Here is a 26,257-nt window from a genome sequence, read left to right as displayed (position 1 = left end):
GGGTTCTGCCATGGCCACTCAGCTCCTGACCTCATTAAACCTTGGTCCAAACATGGACAAACTAGCTGAAGTCTAGAGTTGAGGTGAGGTGAAAGTGACTGCCCTTGACATCAAGGCAGCATTTGACAGAGTGTGGCATCTAGGAGCCCTAGCAAAACTGGAGTCAATGGGAATCAAGGGAAAACTCTCCACTGGTTAGAGTCATACCTAGCACTAGGGCAGATGGGTGTGGTTGTTGTAGGTCAATCATCTCAGTCCCAGGACATCACTGCAGGAGTTCCTCAGGGTAGTGACCTAGGCCCAACCATCTTCAGCTTCCCTCCATCATAAGGTCAGAAGTGGGGATGCTTGCTGATATCTGCACAATGTTCAGCATCATTTGCGACTCCTCAGATATGAAGCAGCCCGTGTCCAGATGCAGCAAGAGCTCGATAGCGTTCAGGCTTAGGGCGAAAAGTGGCAAGTAACGCTCGCGCCACGCAATGACCATCTCCAACAAGGCAGAATCCAACCATCTTCCCTTACAATCGCTGAATCTCTCACTATCAACATCCTGGAGGTTAACATTGACCAGAAACTGAACTGGAGAAGCCATATAAGTACTGTGGCTACAAGAGCAGGTCACAGGCTGGGAATTCTGTGCCGAGTAACTTACCTCCTGACTCCCCAAAGCCTGTCCCACCATCTTTCAGGCACAAGTTAGGAGTGTGATGGAATAATCTCCACTTGCATGGATGGGTGCAGCTCCAACAACACTCAAGAAGCTCGGTACCATCCAGAACAAAGCAGCCCACTTGATTGTCACCCCATCCACGGCCGACGCACAGTGGCAGCAGCACGTACCATCTACAAGATGCATTGCAACAACTCACCAAGGCTCCTTCAACAGCACCTTCCAAACCTGCGACTTCTACCACCTGGAAGGACAAGTGCAGCAGATGTATGGGAACACCACCACATGCAAGTTCCCCTCCAAGCCACACACCATCCTGACTTGGAACTATATCACCATTCCTTCACTGTCACTGGATACAAATCCTGGAATTCTCTTCCTAACAGCACTGTGGGTGTACCTACACCACATGGTCTGCAGCAGTTCAAGGCGGCGGCTCACCACCACCTTCAAGAGCAACTAGGGATGGGCAATAAATGCTGGTCTAGCCAGCGACGTCCATAACCAGTGAAAGAATTTTAGAAAACTTCACCGAGGCGTGTTTTATTCCTCTGATACATGGAAGGAGCTAAAGCTGTCATAGATTTCTCTTCTACTACCATCCTATTCAAATAATTAGCTAGTTAAGGAAACTTAAGTCGAAGAGGTCCAGAAACATGACTTCTAAGGGGTACTGTATTTCTAATCTACAAGTTCTAAAAAATTGGAAGATGAAAGGCCAACTACAAAACAGGATTTTTGATCAAACTCTATGACCCTTGTCTCATCAGAAAATAGCTTTCACTGATGATACATAATATTGTAGCATCCATAGATGAGGACACATTATAGAGTTTATTCATTTTTGTTTTGAAGATTGTAATCTGGTTGAGTGATCTCTTGCTTTTAAATATACTGAAATATCAACAACATAAACAAACCTTGCTCTACATTGAAATAAAGGTAACAGTATGCTTCTGCTATGTGCATCTTTGAAGTAAATTTCAATAGCTTAGTATAAATTTGAAATTATTATGCCATTACATATCATAAAGGAGATCAGTTTCCATGTTGCTGCCTATGCCTGCCCTGTAATTGTGGATCAGCAAATTACTATTACAGCTTTTTCAAACAACAACTCAAGCTAACTTCGTGCTGTATTGGTAAATCAAGAACTACACATCTAAAAGTAAACCATATTTTCTCAGTCTTCCTAGGGTATGCTAAATTTAATATTTTAAAAAAACTAACAGCTCAATCATAAGTCATCTACAGTCTTAAATAGAAACTGTTGAAGAAATGTAAAGACCTTCAATTTCTTTAATGTTCTAACTGATGCTTCACCCCACTTAAAATACATATTTTCATAAACAAAGATCGCCTATTGCATACATTTCATTAAAATGAAAAATTAACCATCTTTTTATGCCTTGTCATCTTTTCAATTTGCCGCCCAGCTCTGTACAAAATAATTAACTTCTGCAAGCTATTCTGACAGCTTTCTCCCCCACAAGGTGTTAATAACAAAGGCCTACCAAGTAATCAAAATAGCTGAGCAGCAACACCAATTTGTCACTCATGACACTGTCTCCCCACAGTGGTGATGCATGGTTGGTACAATGCTAGACCATGAAAAATTTCAAACACTTGCTGATAGATAGGCACAGGCCAAGCTTTTGATGGCTTTGCCTTTGGCAACAATGTTTGGTATCTCCACCTAACAAGTTAGCTCTGACTCAAAATTGTGACACTATCCAGTACTTTTGGTGAGAAGAACTGGCAGGTTCTCAGCAACACCTTCTCCAAATGTCTCCCAAGAAATTATTCAGTTTAATTGTGCTGGGATAAAACAGTTGTCACCTCACTCAGTTTCAGATCCATCAAGGCCATTTTAACCCACCTTTAATGCAGGTGATATAAAAGATCCTTAACCTCTTCCACCATGGGGAAAGCAGCTATTTGAAAAACCCATGATCAAGAACAGATTTGCCAATGTTAACATCTTGGTGGGGTTTCCTGTAGTCACAGCCTCTCTCTGTTGGATTTTTGAAGACTTTTGTTTAAATTAAGAGTGAAGACAGTGTTGTGAGAAGACAGTAAAATGACCAACTGACTTAAACCCCTTAGATTAATGACAGTCTCTGTTGATGTGCGGCTAAAAAATATTCAGCTTAGTTACTCCTCCATGCTACTTTCAAAGATTATGTGACCAGCACTCACCAACTAAATAAATGTGCCTCAGAAGTCCTTTCCTTCCTTTTTGGGCTCCTTGTCTCGAGAGACAATGGGTAAGCATCGAGAGGTGGTCAGTGGTTTGTGAAGCAGCGCCTGGAGTGGCTATAAAGGCCAATTCTAGAGTGACAGACTCTTCAACAGGCGCTGCACGTAAAGTTGGTTGTCGGGGCTGTTACACAGTTGGCTCTCTCCTTACACTGCTGTCTCTTTTCCTGCCAACTGCTGAGTCTCTTCAGCCTCGCCTTTATAGCTGTCTGCCAGCTCTGGCGATCTCTGGCAACTGGCTCCCACGACTTGTGGTCAATGTCACAGGACTTCATTTCGCGTTTGCAAACGTCTTTAAAGTGGAGACATGGATGGCCGGTGGGTCTGATACCAGTGACGAGCTCTCTGTACAGTACGCCCTTGGGGATCCTGCCATCTTCCATGCGACTCACATGGCCAAGCCATCTCAAGCGCCGCTGGCTCAGTAGGGTGTATATGCTGGTGATGTTGGCTGCCTCGAGGACTTCTACGTTGCAGATACGGTCCTGCCACCTGACGCCAAGGATTCTCCAGAGGCAGCAAAGATGGAATGCGTCACTCTTGGCTGGCATACATTGTCCAGGCCTCGCTGCCGTAGAGCAAGGTACTGAGGATACAGGCTTGAAACACTCGGACTTTTGTGTTCCGTGTCAGTGCGCCATTTTCCCACACCCTCTTGGCTAGTCTGGACATAGCAGCAGACGCCTTTCCCATGCACTTGTTGATTTCTGCATTAAGAGACAGGTTGCTGGTGATGGTTGAGCCCAGGTAGGTGAACTCCTGAACCACTTCTAGTGTGTGGTCGCCGATATTGACGGATGGAGCATTTCTGACATCCTGCCCCATGATGTTCGTTTTCATGAAACGGATGGTTAGGCCAAATTGGTTGGAGGCAGCCGCAAGCCTGTCGATGAGTCTCTGCAGACACTCTTCCATGTGGGATGTTAATGCCGCATCGTCAGCAAAGAGGAGTTCCCTGATGAGGACTTTCCGTACTTTGGTCTTCACTCCAAGACAGGCAAGGTTGAACAACCTGCCATCTCATCTTGTGTGGAGGAAAGTTCCTTCTGAAGACTTAAACGCTTGAGAGAGCAGCAGTGAGAAGATGATCCCAAACAGTGTGGGTGCAAGAACACAGCCCTATTTCACACCACTCAGAATGGGAAAGGAGTCTGATGAGGCACCATTATGCTGAATTCTGCCTTTCATATTGCCATGGAACGAGGTGATGATGCTTAGTAGCTTTGGTGGACATCCAATCTTTGCTAGTAGTCTGAAGAGACCACTTCTGCTGACAAGGTCAAAGGCTTTGGTGAGATCTATGAACGTAACTTAGAGGGGCATCCATTCTTCGCGGCATTTCTCCTGTAGCTGGCGAAGGGAGAACTGCATCAATAGTGGATCTCTCTGCTTGAAAGCCGCACTGTGCCTCAGGGTAGACACGTTCAGCCAGCTTCTGGAGTCTGTTTAAAACGACTCGAGCAAAGGCTTTCCCACTGTGCTGAGCAGGGAGATTCCACAGTAGTTGTTGCAGTCACTGCGGTCACCCTTGTTCTTATAGAGGGTGATGATATCAGCATTGTGCATGGCCTGCGGTACTGCTCCCTCATCCCAGCACAGGCAAAATAGTTCATGGAGTGCTGAGAGTACAGCAGGCTTGGCACACTTGATTATTTCTTAGGTAATGCCGTCCTTTCCAGGGGCTTTTCCGCTGGCTAGAGAATCGATGGCGTTACTGAGCTCCGATTTTGTTGGCTATATGTCCAGCTCATCCATGACTGGCAGAGACTGGGCTGCACTGAGGGTGGTATCAGTGACATCATTTTCCCTGGAGTACAGTTCCAGGTAGTGCTCCACCCAGCAGTCCAGCTGACTTAAACCCCTTAGATTAATGACAGTCTCTGTTGATGTGAGGCTAAAACATATTCGGTTTAGTTGCTCCTCCATGCTACTTTCAAAGATAATGTGACCAGCACTCACCAACTAAATAATTGTGCCTCAGAAGTAGACTAGGACAAAGAAGGCACTATTATTCATCAAAATGCTAAAACCACTTTTCAAAAAAAGGGTCCTGTACTTGATAAGATCCCATCTCTAATGGAAATGTAACTTCTCTACGAATAGGACTTCTATACACAGCATTTTACAGTATCACTTCAAAAGAGATGTAACTACTGAAGTAGTATATTTATAGCTACAACATATCCATATTAAACCTATACAGATTGCAGTCCTTCTAATTACTTCAAAAAGTAGTGGTTAGACAAATCACTAAGAGCTCCACAAGTGGCTTCCTACCTCTTCCTGGAGGACTTTCCCTGCGGTTCTGAAGGTAGTAAAGCAGCTGCTCCACCTCTGCTAATTTAGTTGGATGGATGAGCTTGCATTCTTCAACCACCTTTCGTGCCAGAGACGCAATGTCGGTGTTAGCATTCAGGCTTTTCAGACGGATACTGAAAAGAAGATAATATTGTTGGTACCTTCCAAGCAAATTAATGTATTGAATAATTGCAACAAAGTTTATGGGCCAGGATTTGGAGTCAAAATACAACAAGGCTAATGGCATTCGCTGTTATTTATGAGTGTAAACGGTACAGCAACTTCAAGTGACCAGCAGAAGAATGGTTAAACTTCAAAAGTTGCTGAGAGTTCTGCTTTTAGCTTTGTGAAAATAGTATCCCATCTTTAGCCGCCCTGGCTTTTGTTTTCAGGAACTTACAGCAATTTCTCATAAAACTCACCACAGAAAATTAAGTCTCATCATTACAAGCTGAAGGATCCTTTTAATGACTGCCAATCAACATCACTGGTACCGAAATGAACTATTACAAGTGTGGAGCCTCATTCCTTCAAGGTTTTGAATTTTTCAGAGACATTTTTAAAATGCCTACTTTTTTAAAAAAAAATTTCATTTCTGCTTTTTTTTCTTTCAATTTAATCTTTCTTTCCTTCTTTATTTTTCTTTCTGTACCTGATTTAAAATCAAATTCACCCCCTTTAATTCACACAAATACTTTGTGAATAACAAATCTGTGTCCACTTCTAGCAACTTGCTCAAGAAAGCAAAATTTTGCATAATTAAGTAGGAATAAATCATTAAATCCCCAACCAAATGATAGTGTGTTCAGCTAACTTGCAACCAGATGATTATGTTGTGTGACACACTATTGTGTGTGCAGAGTAACCTTAAAATGTCAGCATGTAATTACACATTTTGGTCTGCCATACTTAATGCATCTGCCAGGATTCAGATTTTGGTGCAAAAAAAGAAAATGGAAAAACACTGGAAAAGGCCCAGCTTTTAAAACGGGCAATGAAAAGAGACTTTAGGGGCCCTTATGTGTAGGATATTTCTCAACATTGAAAATGAGCATGTGCAGTAAAGCTAAGAATCTGCCCATTCTCTTTGGTTATTAAGCCTCTAAAAAAAGTGAAACAGATTTTTATTCCAGGACATAATCAGTCACAGCCCTGAATAAAATTAAGCCACAATTGAAAAAGTAGCAGTTACAGCAGTAAAAAAGGTTTGTAATTTTTTGAAATAACAAAAAAAGTGCTGGAAATACTCAGGTCAGGCAGCATCTGTGGAGAACTGATGAAAGGTCACAGACCTGAAACATTAACTCTGCTTCTCTCTCCACAGATGCTGCCTGACCAGAATACTTGCAGCATTTTGTTTTTATTTCAGATTTCCAGTATCTTGCTTTTATATTATTGCAATTTTTTGAAATTAATTTGCAACAATGCAAGCTATCGTTGCAAAGCACTGGTAGTAAATTAGAGGGGTATAACCTATACATTACCATGTTTAAGTGCCATTTACAAAAATATGCCTCCAGAAAAATTTCGCCCCAGTTATAATCGATGTTTCCAGAATAAATAGCAATGATACAACACTCATCATTCGATAAAAGCAAAATACTGCAGATGCTGGAAATCTGAAATAAAAATAAGAAATGCTGGAAATACTCAGCAGGTCTGGCAGCATCTGTGGAGAGAGAAATAGAGTTAACGTTTCAGGTCAGTGACCCATCTTCAGAACTGGCAGACATTAGAAATGTGAAAGGTTTTAAGCAAGTAAAGTGGGGGTGGGGAAAGACATAACAAAAAAGTTGTAGATAGGACAAGGTCCCAGAGAATAACCAACCAGAAGTTCATGGAGCAAAGGCAAACAATATGTTAATAGTGTGTTGAAAGACAAAGCATTAGTACCGATAGGGTGTTAATGGACTGAGAACTGAACAGCCACAAGCACAAACATGAAAAAAAGTGGGTAGGCAAACTGAACAAACTAAGATAAAATAAACACAAAAAAAATTTTAAAAGAAAAAATAACTACAAATAAAAGTAAAATGGGGGGCCCGGTCATGTTCTGAAATTACTGAACTCAATGTTCAGTCCGGCAGGTGTGCCTAATCGGTAAAAAAGATGCTGTTCCTCGAGCTTGCGTTGATGTTCAGTGGAGCACTGCAGCAATCCCAGGACAGAGATGTGAGCATGAGAGCAGGGGGGAGTGTTGAAATGGCAAGCAACCAGAAGCTCGGGGTCATGCTTTCGGACTGAGTGGAGGTGTTCCGCAAAGCGGTCACCCAGTCTGCGTTTGGTCTCCCCAATGTAGAGGAGACCACATTGTGAGCAACGAATACAGTATACTACATTGAAAGTACAAATAAATTGCTGCTTCACCTGAAAGGAGTACTCATTATAGTATGATTGGTGGTTTTCGGTGATTAATGTTTGATACCGCTGTCAATAGTCTGAAAGCAAATTTCATTGATATACATGCTGCAGCAAATTTAGAGCCTAACCTGATGCCACCAAATACTGATGTCTAAATGTTGACACTTCAGTGCAGTGCTGTTCTTCCCTTAATACTGTCAGAGATGGTGTCCTTTAGATGAGACATTAAACAAGATTCCATTTGGCTTCTCACATGAACATAAAAAAAAATCCTTTGGCACTTTCCGAAGAAGAGCAGAGGAGTTGCCCAGATGTCCTGGACAACAGTTTTTCTTCAACCAACACCAAGAAAACAGATCATCTGGTCCTTTACCACATTGCTGTGTTGGATCCCATCAGTTACAAAAAGAGACGAAGTCCAACCGTAACTTTTAGAAACTTTATTGCAGTATATGGTTGTTACATTGCAAGGATACAAAAGGAACAAAAAGCAAAACAAAAGAACACAAAAGAACGTGCTCATTACAGCAAGCCTTTCTTATAGTTATTCAAACAAAACTAGTAAGGCCCCCTCCTCTTGTTTCTGAGTGGTTTGCAGACTTCTATTATCAGTGCATGATTGGTTCATTCGTCACCGCATTTTATCCTTGCATCTTATTCTGTAGTTTCACATCCCCCCCTCCTTGAACTGTTAGGGTGATTAAACAATAGGCTACTATTAAGCTATCTGCAGCTGTCCTGTTAGCTTCTGCTTGTTATTTTTTATAAATTGGCTCCATAACTCCACAGTTAGTTTGTTAGCTGATTAGCTTACTTTTGATCTGACCCCACAGCTGCTTCAGCAGCTATGAGATCTTGCTGTGCGAAAATGGCTGTTGCATTTCCCTACATTACAACAGTTACAACTACACTTCAAAAGTATCCTATTGGATGTGAAGCACTTTGGGACATGCTGAAATTATGATCAGTGCTATAAAAATGCAATTGTATAAAACTGATTAAATGACTAGCTTTACTGACAGAACTTACAACTTGTACTTATATGTACTTCATGTAAAAATGTCCCAAGGTGCTTCACAGGAGCATTATAAAGCAAAATATGACACAGAGCCACATAAGGCGATATTAGGACTGATGGCCAAAAGTTTAGTCAAATAGGTAGGTTTAAAGGAGTTTCTTAAAGGAAGAAAGAGAAGTACAGAGGCAAAAAGGTTTAGGGAGGGAATTTCAGACCTAAGGGCCAAAGCAGCTGAAGACAAGGCCACCAATGCTGGCGCAATTAAAGTCAGGGATGCTCAAGAAGTCAGAATTAGATAAGCGCAGGTATCTTGGAGGGTAGTCGAGTTGCAGGAGACTATAGATAGGAAGGGGTGAGACCGAGGAAGGATTTGAAAGCGAGGATGAGAATTTTAAAATCAAGATGTTGCTTGACCAAGAGTCAGTGTAGCTCAGCAAGCACAGGGGTGATGGGTGAACGGGACTTGCTGCAACTAAGCACATAGGCATCAGATAGCTGGATGACCTCAAGTTGACTGACCTTAAAATATGGCAGACCAATCAGGAGTGCATTGGAATAGTCACATCTAGGAGTCACAAATGAATGGATGAGGTTTCAACAGCAGACGAGTTGAGTGGGGCGGAGTCAGGCGATGTTATAGAGGTGAAAATAGACAGTCCGAGTGATGGCACAAATATGCAATAGGAAGCTCATCATATGACATCAAGGTCAAGAACAGTCTGGTTCAGCCTCAGACAATTGCCAGGGAGCTGGCAACGGAGCTGATAGTTAAGGAAGGGAGTTTGTAGCACCGACTGAAACAATGGCTTCAGTCTTCCCGATATTTAATTGGAGAAAGTTTCTGCTCATCCAGTACTGGATGTTGACTAAGCAGTCTGATAATTTTGCAACAGTGAAGATGAGAGAAGTGGTGGTGAAGTAGAGCTGGGTGTCATCAGCATACTTACGAAAATTAATGCTGCGTATTCAGATGATATTGCCAAAGAGCAGCTTATAGATAAGAAATAAGGAAATAGGATGTAGCCAAGGATAGATCCTTGGGGTCACCAGAGGTAACTGTACAGGAGTGGAAAGAGAAACCACTGCAGTGATATCCTAGTGATAGCTAAGAATGGAACCAGGCGAATGCAATCCCACCCAGCTGGACGACTGTAACGAGGCGCTGGAGGAGTATAGCGTGGTTAACCATGTCAAAAGCTACAGACAGGTTGAGAAGGGCACGGAGAGGTAGTTTACCTTTGCCACAGATAGATAGGATGCCATTTGTGATTTTAAGAGCCATTTCGATACTGTGGCAGGGGCAGAAACATGATTGGAGGGAATTAAACATGGAGTTGCGGGTAAGATGGGCACGGATTTGGGTGGCAGCAAGTTCAAGGACTTTGGAGAAGAAAGGGAAGTTGGAGATGAGGCGGTAGTGTACAAGGACGGTGGGGTTGAGTTGTTTTTTTTGAGGAAAGGGATGATAACGGCAGTTTTGAAGGCGAGGGGGACTGTACCAGAAGTGAGAACACTGAAATTATGCCGAAACATCACCTTGTTACTTTGTTGCAATGATGGCTCAACAGGCAATAGATTAGTTTACTTCAGGAAAGAGCTAAGCCACACAATTCAAATAGAAATATATGATATGATTTTTTTTTTCAAAATAGCCGAGGTAGAGAATTCCAAAGATTCACAACCCTCCGACTGAAGAAATTCCTCATCAGTCTTAAACGATCAATCCCTTATCCTCAGATTATGCTGTTTCATCATTCAGGAGTGAAAGGTTTTTTAAAAAAAAAAAAGAGTAATCACAGCCATACTTTTTACCACTAAAATTATAAATGCTTTCTCCTTGTCTCCTGCGAAGAGCTAGCAAAAGTTAATAACTACGATAAAAAGCTTCTATGTGTTGCCTGCTCTATCGCTATTCAATAAATGTGTATGGCAGTTAAAGCCCAAAAAAGGTCTAGTGTTACTCTATCACTTTTGAAGGATAGGAGGATCTAGTGTAGGCATGGGATAACACCAAATAGAACAGAACGAACTTACCTCAAAAAAAAGTTTGCTTCTCCAAGAGAACACTATTTGTTTTCACTACACATATGGTTTTCTAGCATTCAAAATTTACAATTACATTGTGTAAAAGTATACTGTGAAACTGCCCTACCCTTCTTAAATACACAGAACATTTCCTGCACGCCTTTAGAGATTTTCAAAAATTACAAGTAAAACAAAAGTAACACCACCCAACCAGCAGGACTTGGTGTACATAATTGTAAGATTGAAGGCTTGGATTGGCAACATATGGAGATGATAAAGGACCTCAAAGCTAGGCTTTCCACAGCACTACTATGGCCACTTACAATACTTCACTGGAGATGGCATAATGCTACATTCATGTCATTTACAAAGTCGCTGAAAATCCAGATTTTCACTGACAATTTAATGCAATCTACAGTTGAGCATAAATACAATTTTCTTTTTAATGAACAAAATTCCTGTCTTTCATTTGGGCGGAATGGCTAGCACCGCAGCCTCACAGCTCCAGCGAGCCGGGTTCAGTTCTGGGTACTGCCTGTGCGGAGTTTGCAAGTTCTCCCTGTAACCGCGTGGGTTTCCGCTGGGTGCTCCGGTTTCCTCCCACAGCCAAAAACTTGCAGGTTGATAGGTAAATTGGCCATTGTAAATTGCCCCTAGTAGGTGGTAGGAGAATGGTGCGGATGTGGTAGGAAATATGGGGTTAATGTAGGATTTGTATAAATGGGTGGTTGTTGGTCAGCACAGACTCGGTGGGCCGAAGGGCCTGTGTCAGTGCTGTATCTCTAAATAAATAATTTCAAACAAAAAAAGTTTTGAATAAAAAGTGAAAGAGCATGAGTTGGGAAATAGCAGATTACCCCATGATCCCACAAGTAAGAAAACCAGGAAGAGGCGTAAGATCAAATTGTAAATGAGTTAGAAGAGGTTTCCTCACAAGTTGAATCAACTAGTTATTCCATGATTTTCAACCGTTTATTGTTCATAGAATAGCCATGCAGGTTTAAAAATTTAGATTTTTTTTTAAATTTAGTTTTTATTGCAAGCTTTAATACTCCTCATGGTTTTGTCATGGATAGATTCTCAGGTACAGTAGTGTCAGTTGCTCCTTTAAGAAGTCTGGGCATTCTACTTTTACATTCGAAGAGGTGGACTTTAAGGAAAGCTGTAAAGAAAAAAAAGAGAGATATGGAAAGGCTTGGGGAAAGATCAGACTGAGCTCCTGTATCTAGCCCCCAGTAGGGAATTCCAGAGTATGAGGCCAAGGCTACTGAAAGCACAGCTGTCAATGGTGGCGCAGAGAGGGAAATGTGCGAGTCCAAATTTGGAAGAATGAAAGTTTGGGTAGGAGGTGGGCCCAGGGGTATAGGGTTGGAGGTTACAGATAGGGATCAATGAGACCATTCAAAAGGATTTATACACAAAGGATGAGAATTTTAAATTTTAAGTCTTGGAGTCCAGCAGTCAATGTAGGTCAGTGAGCACAGGGTGTTGGGGGTGGGGAGAGAATCAGGGCACTAATATCTAAAAACCAGCACTGCTGGGCAGGATATGTCATCTGCATGCCCGACACCTGACTCCCGAAGTAGCCGTTCTACTCAGAACTTGGTCATGGCAAGAGACAGCGGAAATGCTTTAGAGATATCCTCAAAGCATCCCTGAAGAGATCAAACATCCCCGTCAACTCGCGGGAGTCCCTGGCTCATGACCATCCTAGATAGAGAAAGCTCATTCGGGAAGGCATCATTCACCTTGAGGGACTTCGTCCGGAACATGCGGAGGCGAAGTCGAGGTGTCAGAAGGAGCACACAAACCTCCAAACTACTCATCCACCTGACTCTTCAAGCACCACCTGCCCCTCATGTGGCAGAGTCTGCAGATCACGTATTGGACTTATCACCCATCTCAGAACCCATCAAACTGGAATGGAAGCAAATCATCCTCAATCCTGAGGGATTGCCGAAGGAGGAGGATGATTAAGCAGGAACTGGTGCAAGTTAGGATACAAGCAGCAGAGTTTTGAATGAGCTTAGGTTTATGGAGGGTGGAGGATTGGAAGTCAGCCAAGAAAGCATTAGATTAGTCAAGTTTGGAGGTGCCAAATGCACAATTGAGAGCTTCAGCAGCAGACAGTCTGAGCTAAGAGTGGAGATGATGATGCAGAGGTGGGAGCAGGCAGTTTTTGTGATGGAGAGGATATGGGATCGAAAACTCAGCTCAAAGTCAAATAAGCAGCTTCGGGAGATGCTGGCATCATTATTGCTACAAAATATTTTTACATTGCAACCTTACAGCTGAAAACGACAGGAACGCTACTCTTCAGTTCCATACCCAGCATATTTTCTCCAACGTAGCAGGTGCTAAAATGAAGCAACAGTGCTTCCTCATAATTGGCGATTATTTAGAAACACATTTCAATTTATGTGCTGTTCACAAAATAAGCTGCTGTGCTAGAACTTTAATTTAGCTCTGCAACTATTGAATAAACTGTTTTTAGAGCTATAGCCATGCTAGTTGTGGGAATATAAGGACATATTGAATTGTACAACTAGAACTAAAATTATTTCAAGAAATCTATACCTTGTCCCTCGATTGGCTTACTACATGAATGATTCTCAAGGTAGCCATCAACTTTGTAGTACAGTAAAAAAGACTGGCATATACAAAGCGCCTTTCACAAACTGAGGATGTCCCAAAGCGCTTCACAGCCAATTAAGTACTTTTGAAGTGTAGTCACTGTTGTAATGTAAAAAACATGGCAGCCAATTTGCACACAGTAAGGTTCCACAAATAGCATTGAAATAAAGACTAATAATCTGTCCTACTGATGTTGGCTGAGAAATAAATATTGGTACAGAAAACAAACAAGAAAGCTAATGGAATGCTGGCCTTTACACCTACAGGAATAGAATACAACATGCAAAAGTCATGCTTCAGCTATAAAAAGCCCTGGTCAGACCATACCTAGAGTACTGAGAGCCGTTCTGGACACCACATCTTAGGAACGATATATTGGCTTAGGAGGAAGTGCAGCCTACATTTACCAGAATGATACCTGTCCTCCAAGGATTAAAACACAAGGAGAGATTGCACAATCTAAGGCTGTAATTGCTGGAATTCAGAAGGTTAAGGAATGATTGGATTGAGGTTTTCAAGATGTCAAGAGGAACAGATGGTGTAGATCGTAAGAAATTATTTCAACTGGCTGGGGAGTCTAGGACTAGGGGACATAGGACAAGGGGACATTGTCCAGAAGTTGCAGACAGACCTTTCAGGAGTGAAATTAGGAAACACTTCCATATACAAAGGGTGGTAAAGATTAGGAACTCTCTTCCGCAAATGGCAATTGAGGCTCGATCAATTGTAAATTTTAAACATGAGATTGATAGATTTTTACAAAAACAAAATATTGCAGACGCTGGAAATCTAAAATAAAAACAAAACGCTGGAAATGCACAGCAGATCTGGCAGCATCTGTGAAGAGAGAAACAGCGCTAACTTTTCAGATCTGTGACCTTTCATTAGAACTGTGCATTATTAATACTGGGTATTATTGATCGATTTTTCTTATCCAAAGGTATTAAAGGATATGGACAAAGGCAGATATGTGGAGTTTGGTCAAAAATCAGCCATAACCTCACTGAACGTCAGAACAGACTCAAAGCGTTAAATAACCTAGTCCTGTTCCTATGTCAGGACACCAAGGAAAATGTTCCTGTTCTTCGAATAGTGCCATACGATCTTTCATGCCTGTCCTCTAAGGTGGGACCTCTGCTTAATATCTCATATCAAAGAAGACACCCCTGACGGTGCAGCACTTCCTTAGTACTGTGTTGGAACATTAGCCTCTACCATGTGCTCAAGTATCCGAGTGGGACTGAAATCTACATCTTTCTGACCAAGGCAACAGTCACTGAACCACAGCTGACCATGAGTGCAACTTGCAGCTGAATAAACTGCAGAACATTCACTATTCTAACACTTCTTTGTCAGTGCTCAATTAATTTGTGCACTGCCTACTGTAGAACTCAGAAATGCACATTAAGATGATTCCTGATTTGATACCAAATCTTTGATGAGATTGCTATTCTCATTTCAATTAGGAGAACAGTTAAGAGAATTAGGATTAACACCCTTATATTTATCGTTTACATTTACATGATTACTCACTTAAGGTACTAGAGGGTTGATGGTGCCTACAAAACCATACCTTACAATTGAGCTTGCACTTTAAAAAGGAAGTGAAGAAAATGGTGAGGGATTCAAAAAGCCTCTAAAAGAATTTTCGACTACTGAACATATCACACTTGCAACATATTTTGAGAGAGAAATAAACTAAACACAGTTCCAGTGTTGCCTAGAGTAATGAGTTGTTTTGGTGCCCAGTTTAGACAAAGGCAGCTGAAAACAACGATAGGTGCAAAGATCTAAACTCTAACATTTAGTTTCATTATGGAACACTGTCCATGCAGCTGCTGTGAAATAATCCATGGTTGAGAAAGACAATACCCTGACATGAAAATAAGTTTTAATTAAATTTTGGCTTTAATATGGCAATTTAAGTTTCATAGGTTATGATCAGACAGTCCAATAGTCAAACTTTCATAGCACTGCATGGTTATCCAGAATAGAATACAGAGCAACGCTATGAGGGTTTTTCCATCAGTGCAGACCCTTCAGTTTTACAATTATATTTTCTATTTGGTGTTCCCGCAATGATCTATCCTTGGCCCCCTCCTATTTCTCATCTACATCCATGGAATAAAAGGGACAGTAACTGCATAGAAACAAAATTGGCTGAGTGACAGGAAACAGAGAGTAGTGGTGAACTAAAAGCAAAATACTGCGGATGCTGGAAATCTGAAATAAAAACAAGAAATGCTGGAACCACTCAGCAGGTCTGGCAGCATCTGTGGAAAGAGAAACAGAGTTAACGTTTCGGATCAGTGACCCTTCTTCAGAACTAGCAAATATTAGAAATGTTAGAGGTGAGAAGCAAGTGAGCCGGAGGTGGGGTGGGGCAAGAGATAACAAAGGAGAAGGTGTAGATTGGACAAGGCCACATGGCTGACCAAGAGGTCATGGAGCAAAGGCAAACAATATGTTAATGGTGTGTTGAAAGACAAAGCATTAGTACAGATAGGGTGTTAACGAACTGAGGATTGAATAGCAGCAAGTACAAACATGAAAAAAAAACAGTGGGTAAGCAAACTAAACAAACTACAATGAAATGAAATTAACAAAAGAAAAGAAATTGTAAAAAATGTAAGAAAAAAAAACGAAATAAAAGTAAAATGGGGGGCCCCGTCATGCTCTGAAATTATTGAACTCAATGTTCAGTCCGGCAGGCTGTAGTGTGCCTTATCGGAAAATGAGATGCTGTTGATGTTCAGTGGAACACTGCAGCAAGCCCAGTATAGAGGTGTGAGCATGAGAGCAGGGGGGAATGTTGAAATGGCAAGCAACCGGAAGCTCAGGGTCCTGCTTGCGGACTGAGCGGAGGTGTTCCGCAAAGCGGTCACCCAGTCTGCGTTTGGTCTCCCCAATGTAGAGACGACCACATTGTGAGCAGCGAATACAGTATACTACATTGAAAGAAGTACAAGTAAATCGCTGCTTCATCCTGAAAGGAGTGTTTGGGGCCTGGGATAGTGAGGAGAGAGGAGGTAAATGGGCAGGTATTACATCTCCTGCAATTGCAGGGGATGGTGCCATGGGACGGGGACAAGGTGGTGGGGGTAATAGAGGAGTGGACTAGGGTGTCGCGGAGGGAACGATCCCTTCGGAATGCTGACAGGGTAAGGGAGGGGAAGATGCGTTTGGTAGTGGCATCACGCTGGAGGTGGCGGAAATGGTGGAGGATGATCCTTTGGATATGGAGGCTGATGGGGTGGAAAGTGAGGACAAGGGGAACCCTGTCACGGTTCTGGAAGGGAGGGGAAGGGGTGAGGATAGAGGTGCGGGAAACGGGCCGGACACAGTTGAGGGCCCTGTCAACAACAGTGGGGGGAAATCCTCGGTTGAGGAAAAAGGAGGTCATATCAGAAGCACCGTCATGGAAGGTGGCATCATCAGAGCAGATGCGTCGAGACGGAGAAACTGGGAGAATGGAATGGAGTCCTTACAGGAGCTAGGGTGTGAAGAAGTGTAGTCCAGGTAGCTGTGGGAGTCGGTGGGCTTATAATGGATATTAGTAGACAACCTATCCCCAGAGATGGAGACAGAGAAGTCGAGGAAGGGAAGGGAAGTGTCAGAGATGGACCATGGAAAGGTGAGAGAAGGGTGGAAATTGGAAGCAAAGTTGATAAAGTTTTCCAGTTCAGGGCGGGAGCAGGAAACGGCACCGGTAGAGTCATCAATGTACTGGAAAAAGATTTGCGGGAGGGGGCCTGAGTAGGACTGGAACAAAGAATGCTCGACATATCCCACAAAAAGACAGGCATAACTAGGACCCATGCGGGTACCCATAGCAACACCTTTTACTTGAAGGAAGTGAGCGGAGTTGAAGGAGAAGTTGTTCAATGTGAGAACAAGTTCAGCCAGGCGAAGGAGGGTGGTGGTGGATGGGGACTGGTTGGGCCTCTGTTCAAGGAAGAAGCGGAGAGCCCTCAAACCATCCCGGTGGGGGATGGAGGTGTAGAGCGATTAGACGTCCATAGTGAAGAGGCGGCGGTTGGGAAACTAGAAATTGTCAAAATGACGTAGGGCGTCAGAAGAGTCATGGACGTAGGTGGGAAGAGACTGGACGGGGGGAGAAAAGATAGAGTCTAGATAGGAAGAAATAAGTTCAGTGGGGCAGGAGCAGGCTGACACAATGGGTCTGCCGGGACAGTCCTGTTTGTGGATTTTGGGAAGGAGGAGAAGCGGGCTGTCCGGGGTTGCAGGACTATGAGGTTGGAGGCTGTGGACGGAAGATCTCCAGAGGAGATGAGATCAGTGACAGTCCTTTGGACGGTGGCTTGATGTTCGGTGGTGGGGTCATGGTCCAGAGGGAGGTAGAAAGAAGTGTCCGTGAGTTGGCATTGAGCTTCTGCAAGGTACAGGTCGGTACTCCATACAACAACAGCACCACCCTTGTCTGCAGGCTTGATGACCATGTCGGGGTTAGACCTGAGAGAACGGAGTGCCTCAAGTTCAGAGGGGGACAGGTTAGAGTGAGTGAGTGGTAGGGCAGAGAAATTGAGATGACCAATGTCTCGCCGACAGTTTTCAATGAAGAGATCAAGAGCAGGTAAGAGGCCAGGGGGAGGGGTCCAGGTAGAGGAAGAATGTTGGAGGCGGGTGAATAGGTAGTGGTGAACTGTTGTTTTCAGATTGGAGGAAGGTATACAATGGGGTTCCTCAGGGGTCAGCGTTAGGACCCCTGCCTTTTATGATGCAGATTGATGACGGAGACTTAGGTGTACAGAACACAAATTCAAAATTTGAATATGACACAAAACTTGGAAGTATTGTGAACTGTGAGGTGGATAGTGATAAACTTCAAGCGGACGAAGACTGGCTAGTGGAATGGGCGGACAAGTGGCAGATAAATTTTAACGCAGAGGATTGCAGTGATTCATTTTGGTAGGACAAACGAGGAGCGGCAATGTAAAATAAAGGGTACAATTCTAAAGAAAATGCAGGAGCAAAAGGATCTTGGGGTACATGTGCACAAATCATTGAAGGTGGTAGAGCAGGTTGAGAAAGTGGTGAACAAAGCTAACAGGATCCTGGGCTTTATAAGCAAGGGCATAGAGTACTAAAACAAAAGTTATGATAAACCTGCATAAAACATTGGTTCAGCCTCAAATGGAATATTGTGCCCAGTTCTGGGCACCACACTTCAGGAAGGGAGTGAACGCATTAGAGAGTGCAGAAAAGATTCACGAGAATGCTTCCAGGGATGGGGAACTTGAGTTAGGTGGACAGATTGGAAAAGTTGGGGCTGTTCTCCTTGGAGAAGAGAAGATTGAGAGGAGATTTGACAGAGGTGCATCAAATCATGAGAGGTCTGGACAGAATAGTTAGGGGGAAACTGTTCCACTTGCTGGAAGAATCAAGAACCAAAAGGCACAGATTTAAGGTGACTTGCAAAAGAAGCAAAGGTGACATGAGGATTTTTTTTTTTAAACATAGCCAGTGGTTAGGATCTGGAATGCACTGCCTGAGAGTGTGGTGGAGGCAGATCCAATTGTGACTTTCAAAAGAGAACTGGATGATTATCTGAAGAGAAAAACTTGGCAGGGCTACAGGGAAAAGGCGAGGGAGTGGGACTTGGCGAGTTGCTCTTGCAGAGCTGGCACTGACATATCGGGCCAAATAACCTCCTTCTGTGCAGCATCCATTCTAGGATTCTACATGCTGCCCTTAGGTGACATCATCCAAAAACACAGCATCAGTTTCCACATGTACTAAATATTGGAAAGACCAAAGGCATTGTCTTTATTCCCCACCACAAACTCCGTTCAGTAGTCACTGCCTCCAGCCCTCTCCCTGGCAACTGTCCTTTGGCCGAACCAGACTGTTCACAACCTTGGTGTCATATTTGACCCAGAGTTGAGCTTCCAACCAATAACCACGTCATCATAAGGCCACCTCCATAACATCACTTGACGCCACCGCTGCCTCGGCTTAACTGCTGCTGAAACCTTCACCCATGCCTGTTTACCTCTAAACGTGACCATTTCAACTCGCTCCTGGCCAGTCTCCCATGTTCTACCCTCCCTAAAACTTCAGGTTATCTCTGCTGCCCATGTCCATAATCATACCAAGTCGTGTCGTTCTTGTGTTCGCTTACTTACGCTGGCTTTGGGGTGAAGCAATGCCTCAATTTTGAAATGCTCATCCCGGTTTCAAATCTCTCCATAGCCTTGCCTTTCCCTATCTCTGTAATCTCCTTCAGCTCACAATTCTCAAATATCTGCATTTATCTAATTCTGGCCTCTTGCAGCATCCTCGACTTTAATCACTTCACCACTGGTGGCCATGCCTTCAACTTCCCAAGCCCTAAACTCTGGTATTCCCTCCCTAAACCTCTTTGTCTCTCTTTTGTCCTTTAAGAAGCTCCTTAAAACCTGCCTCTTTGACCAAGCTTTGGATCATCTGCGCTAATGTTTCCTTGCCGCTGTGTCAAATTCTGTTTTATAACGCTCCTGTGAAGCATCTTGGGAGATTTTATTAGATTAAAGGCTCGGCATAAATATAATTTCTTGTTCAAAAAGCACTCTGGTAAACTGTTAACGCTCCACATTCAAAAGCTAATCTCTAAGACTGCATAAAACTATAAAGTACTGATTCGTGTTTTTTTTAAATGAAAACAAACTCGCTACACATTTATTACTTTGCATTAAAATGCTTCTACTATGCAAATTAAAAAGATTAAGGGCAAGAGTTTTCACTATCAGCCTGCTGATGTTTTGATATCACTGTTATGGGTGTAAGTTACCTGAATTATTTCATTAGGCGCTGAAAGATGATGGGAGATTAATGGTGTTCGATTAGGCCCACTGGACTGGTATTATGAAGATTAATTACAGTAATATAGACAGAATGTTTCAACAAAATAAGTAATATATATTTGCAAATAGCTAACTGTGAAAGAACTCCCTGTACTGATCTGTCAGCAGTGAGCTAGCTTTTACTTAAAAGCCACTGTGGTTGGTCGAAAGCTCATTTCCTTCTCAAGATCTTGACAAGAATTTTTGAATTTTTTTTCTACCCCAAGAGGTCTGCAGACAATGCAACATTCTTTCCACCCAGATGAAGTCCTTTGTAGAATAATCTATGACTGATCACTGCATACAACTGCTTGCACTGTAGGATTAGGGAAAGCTGCTTTTAGTAATGGAACACTGGAGCTTCTCAACCAGGGCTCCATGGCAAATCCCACCTCCAGAAAAGGACTTAAGGGGTTCACCAAAAATAATCAATAGAAACTTGCATTTCATCCATCTTTTCAATCCACCAACTTCCTGATGAATAATCTTTGCCTAATTCACACTTGAGTTAGATGTAATCAAGCTGGTTGCTTGGTTATTTGGCACTTTGAACTGGTGATACAAAGTCAATTACAAAGTCAATCAGCGCAGCAATTACAGGTGGGGCAGGTTCCGGGGGCATTGTCATGCTTCAGAAATGGCAGGATAGGGCGATCCAGTACAAAGTGAGATGCACCAGGACTGGGCCAACAGGGAATACACTGAGGTTATCACCTGGAGCAACGAAGAGATAGCAAATTTCTTCCATTCATTCATAGAAACATAGAAAATAGGAGCAGGAGTAGGCCATTCGGCCCTTTGAGCCTGCTCCGCCATTCATTATCATGGCTGATCATCCAAGTCAGTGACCTGTTCCCACTTTCGCCCCATGTCCTTTGATCCCTTTAAACCCAAGCCCTATATCTAACTCCTTCTTGAAAACATACAATGTTTTGGCCTGAACTGCTTTCTGTGGTAGCGAATTCCACAGGTTCACCACTCTCTGGGTGAATAAATTTCTCATCTCAGTCCTGAATGGGTTACCCCGTATCCTTAGACTGTGACCCCTGGTTCTGGACTCCCCCACTATCGGGAACATCCTTTCCTGCATTTACCCTGTCAAGTCCTGTTAGAATTTTATAGGTTCTATGAGATCCCCCCCCTCACTCTTCTGAACTCCAACGAATATAATCCTAACCGACTCAATCTCTCCTCATACGTCAGTTCCGCCATCCCAGAAATCAGTCTGGTAATCCTTCCCTGCACCCCCTCTATAGCAAAACAACCTTCCTCAGATAAGGAGACCAAAACTGCACACAATATTCCAGGTGTGGCCTCACCAAGGCCTTGTATAATTGCAGCAAGACATCCCTGCTCCTGTACTCGAATCCTCTCGCTATGAAGGCCAACATACCATTTGCCTTTTTTACCACCTGTTGGACCTGCATGCTTATCTTCAGCGACTGGTGTACGAGAACACCCTGGTCTCGTTGCACAATAAGGTGCAGCAGTCAGTGCTCTACAATTCCCTCTCTGAACTTCTTCACCTCTCTACATCTCTGTCCTCCTTAAAACCTACATCTTTCACCAAGCTTTTGGTCACCTGTCGTAATAGCTCATGTGGCTTGGCGGCAAATTTTGTCTGATAGCGCTCATGTGAAACAAGTAACAAGACATATACTAAGAGAAAGGTGCTTTTTTAATGCAAACTGTTATTCACAGTGGGGTAATCATAAAATAGGTACCAAGCCAAAGGAGGAGATATCAGGAGGAATGTCTAAAAATTTGGTCAAAGATACAGGTTTTGATCCTGGGATAAGACAGCTGTCCTATGAGAAGAGATCAAGTCAAATAGGCCTCTATTCTCTGGAGTTTAGAAGAATGAGTGATCACATCAAAACATAAAAATTCTTAGAGGGCTTAACAGGGTAGAGTGAGAGTCCAGAACTAGGAAGTCATAATCTCAGAATAAGGCTTCAGCCATTTAGGGCTGAAATGAGGAGAAATTTTTTCAATCAAATGGTTGTGAATCTTTGGAATTCTCCACTCCAGAGGATGTTCAGTCATTTATTAAGTTCAAGACTGAGATCAATAGATTTTTGGACTCAAGGGATATGGGGATAAGGTGGGAAAGTGGAGTCGAGGTAGATCATCAGCCTTGGTCATATTGACTAGCAGAACAGACTCACGGGGCCGTATGGCCTACTCCTGCTCCGATTTCTATATTCTAAGGAATCGGTTAGGGAGAGGGAGGTGGTGAGGCAGATGAGTTTAGGAAGGGAATTCCAGTGAATGGAACCAAGGCAGCTGAAACCAACTGCAAAAACCTGCCTTTGCCCCATATCCCTTAAAACCTTTGGTCAACAAAAATCTCTCAGATTTAGAATTAACAACTGAACTAGGATCAATTGCCATTTATGGATGATAGGTTGATAGATGTTTGGCACTTTCTGCATAGAAGCATTTCTTAACTTCACCCCTGAAAGGTCTGGCTATATTTTTTAAACTATGCCCCCTGGTCCTAGACTCCCCAACCAGCAAAAATAGTTTCTCTCCATCTACTCTATCTGTTCCTCTTACTATCCTGAAAACGATCAAATTAGCCCTTAACCTTCTAAATTTGAGGGAATACAACCCTTGTTTGTGTAATCTCTCCTCATAATTTAACCCTTGGACTCCAGGTATTGTTCTGGTAAATCTACCTCCCTGCAAGGCCAATATATCCTTCCTGAGGTGTGATGCCCAGCATTGCTCACAATACTTCAGGTGCGGTCTAAACAGGGCTTTGTAAAGCTGTAGCACAACTTATACCCTTGTATTCTAGTTCTCGATATAAAGGTCGGCATTCCATTAGCCTTTGTGATTACTTTCTGTGCCTGTTCATAACATTTTAATGATCTATGCACCTGGAGCCCCAGATAAACAGATTACCTTGTTATCACATTGCTGTTTGTGGGAGCTTGCTTTGCGCAAACTGACTGCCACCTTTCCTACATTACACCAGTGGTGTCACTCCAAAAGTACTTTATTGGCTGTAAAGTGCTTTGGGATGTCCTACAGTCGTGAAAGGTGCTATATAAATGCAAGTTTTTCTTTTTTTCAAGTCCCTTTGGACTTCCACTGTTGCTAGCTTTTCACCATTTGCTTAGTACTCAGATCTATATTTCTAGGTTCAAAGTGGATGACCTCACGCTTGCCTACACTAAAATCCATTTGCCAGTACTTCTCTTGCTGTCTGGCACAGACTCTCAATGTTTCCCCCTTCGCCAAGAAAGATAACCTGGTGCTTCCCTTTAAATTAATCTACATGACTTTGGTGTGATCTGGTTAGGGATACTATAGAAATAGTTGCCAGCGAAAATGTGATCACGTTTTTGGCAAATACACATATCTATCCAAAAATGCTCTATTACCTGATCTCAGTCCTTTCCCCACCAGTCATGCTGGAAACATTGCCATACTGTTATGACCAAGGTTGGAGGAGTGCACTGTCTCCCTCTAGTCCCACTATTCCACTGGTCACAACATATATTTTAAAATATCGTAACCAGTTATGGATATGGCCAATTCTATACTTTTATCTATCCATTTCAAATACAAATCCATCAACCAGGTTTCTTTAATAAACTTTAAATGGGCGGCACAGTGGCGCAGTGGTTAGCACCACAGCCTCACAGCTCCAGGGACCCGGGTTTGATTCTGGGTACTGCCTGTGCGGAGTTTGCAAGTTCTCCCTGTGTCTGCGTGGGTTTTCGCCGGGTGCGCCGGTTTCCTCCCACAGCCAAAGACTTGCAGGTTGATAGGTAAATTGGCCATTGTAAATTGCCCCTAGTGTAGGGAGGTGATAGGGAATATGGGATTACTGTAGGGTTAGCATAAATGGGTGGTTGTTGGTCGGCACAGACTCGGTGGGCCGAAGGGCCTGTTTCAGTGCTGTATCTCTAAATAAATAAAAAAATAAAATAAAAAAACAAAATTAATTTATTCTAGACTATTCAAAAAAGATGCAAAGCTTATTAACGCACAGGTTGAAACATGAAAGTATAAATATATTCCCTTCTAATAACCCAACACACAGGCATACACACACACACTGATTAAAGAAAAAAATAAAAAAGATTTCTCTGCTGAGATCAACTTTACAAAAACAAAAATACTTTGGCCAAATACTTATTAATACTTGAAGGAAAAAAGGATAAGATATATGTTCCAGATGACTCTGGGTCATGCGCCCTGGTACACGTAGACAGGTGTCACTGGACACATGCAGAAGCAGTTCTTTCAAAAGATGTCAACAGGAAGTCTTCCAGGCTTTTCAGGAGAATTACTGCATCAGTGGGTTCAGCTATCACACTGGATTCTCAGAAGATCTTTCAACACAGGTGGCAAAGGATGAGTTGGGTGGCTTCTCTCTTAGCAGGATACACGCCGACTGCACTCCAAACAGTACAAAAACAGAACCAAAACTCCTGACCACCATAAATCTAGACATGGCTAGACTCTTTAAACAACTCTAAATAGTTCCATAGTCCATAAGGCTCCGGCTGTTTACTTCATTTAAGACGGGTGGACTTCCAGTAAGTGTTTGTTTTTAAACAAAGTCCCGAGTATCCTTCCAATGAGCCTTTTTTTAAAAAAAGTCCAGCATCTCCTTAGTTATTTTCCAGTCTTTTAAACCCAACCTATCAAAAATATTAATAATAGAAGCACATTCACGACAATATTTAAAATCATCAGGGAGGCTCATACTGCTACAATTTTTGTTCTGCTTTGTTGAGAAAGAAATGTCCTGAAGAATAAGCTAAAGCTCTATGCTCACTCCTTTTTGTCCTATAAGGTTGAACAGCTGTCAACTCCCCCATGCCTCATCTCCTGTCAATGGTATTTCTAGTTCCCTGGTGGATAGCAACATTTTTTTCCCCGATTGTGTTTTCCATTTGGCATCTCATATCAAGAAAATTAAATTACTTCAAATGACCACCACCGATCATATACCCTCAGATAACTGCCTTAAATATCTAGATCAGAAAGATGTAATATGCCACTGTAATGTCATAACGGAAGGGGGATATTGGATACGGAGAGGGTTACCGAAGATCAACCTTGCCCAATAAAAGAGCTTTTAAAAACTGGAAATTCAATTATAATAGGAGTCTTTCTAGACTAGGAAATTTGTATCTTGCTGAAAACCTCCATCATGACATTGAATAAACCTGTCCTTACTCATGCATTGATTGCTGTGTTTGCTGCTTTCCAAGGTACAATCGGCTCCCTCAAGACACTCAATGTTTTTGATAGACACTTTAATTTTAAAGTTTATTTTTCATTGTACTAATTTGATATTACAATATTTTCTCTTTTTAGTCTCAGCATCTATTTTGGAAATTGTAGCTATTTTGAAAAAATTGGCTCCAAATGTCTGAAAACTAGAAACATTGGTTACTTGGCCAAAAATATCCTATTAGTATAAAGTTTGACATTATTTCATCATAGATGTAAACACATGAATTTCTGACATGATTATCTTGTCAGCCATCAGGCAATAGAACTAATGCAACAAGCTTTATTTAGCTCTTTCCAAATATCTGCAAAATTTAATTGTAAATACATGGATAGTTACTTCCAAGGAGGCAAGAACAAGACTGATATAGTCAGAGTTGCAGTGACAAAAACCATTATGACACATAGTTAAAATGCATTACAAATCCATTACATTACAGTAATTACAAAGCCATTCTTAGTAAACAAAAAATGCTGGGTGGTGAGTGCCAGAAACTTGCTGCTGCGGGAGGTGGTGGAAGCAGGTATGATAGCGACGTTTAAGAGGCATCTTGACAAATACATGAAAAGGATGGGAATAGAGGGGTATGGTCCCCGGAACATCAAGATTGGCGCAGGCTTGGAGGGCCGAATGGCCTGTTCCTGTGCTGTACTGTTCTTTGTTCTTTTGCTGTCGCAGGTAGATTCCAAGGACAGGCAGCCTTGGAATTTGTACAAGTGGTTAGTAAAGCAACATTTATGCACAATTTTAACAGGCAGGCCTATTTTAAAAGAATCCCTTTAAATAACTTTAAAATATCTGTTTTCCCAAAAAGCAACAGAGACTGAAAAAGGATTCAAATTACCAAAATCAGATTTACCAATATGTTCAAAATTAACTCAGGTAAT

At 42.4% G+C, this 26,257-nt stretch overlaps 1 protein-coding gene across 4 annotated transcripts in view; it reads right to left on the bottom strand.

Moving 5' to 3' along the window:
• kifap3a (kinesin-associated protein 3a) overlaps positions 1 to 26,257 on the bottom strand; it is a 332,201-nt gene that overhangs the window by 255,215 nt on the left and 50,729 nt on the right. For all 4 annotated transcript variants that reach the window (XM_068037376.1, XM_068037377.1, XM_068037379.1 and 1 more), the window contains exon 3: positions 5,210 to 5,364. In XM_068037376.1, the coding sequence (XP_067893477.1) occupies positions 5,210 to 5,364 (155 nt within the window). The remainder of the gene's footprint in view (positions 1 to 5,209; positions 5,365 to 26,257) is intronic.

The sequence above is a fragment of the Heterodontus francisci genome, chromosome 8, assembly GCF_036365525.1.
Source record: "Heterodontus francisci isolate sHetFra1 chromosome 8, sHetFra1.hap1, whole genome shotgun sequence".
Lineage (NCBI taxonomy): Eukaryota > Metazoa > Chordata > Chondrichthyes > Heterodontiformes > Heterodontidae > Heterodontus > Heterodontus francisci.
Note: the sequence above shows the minus strand (reverse complement) of the source record. Positions and strands in the feature narration are given on the sequence as shown.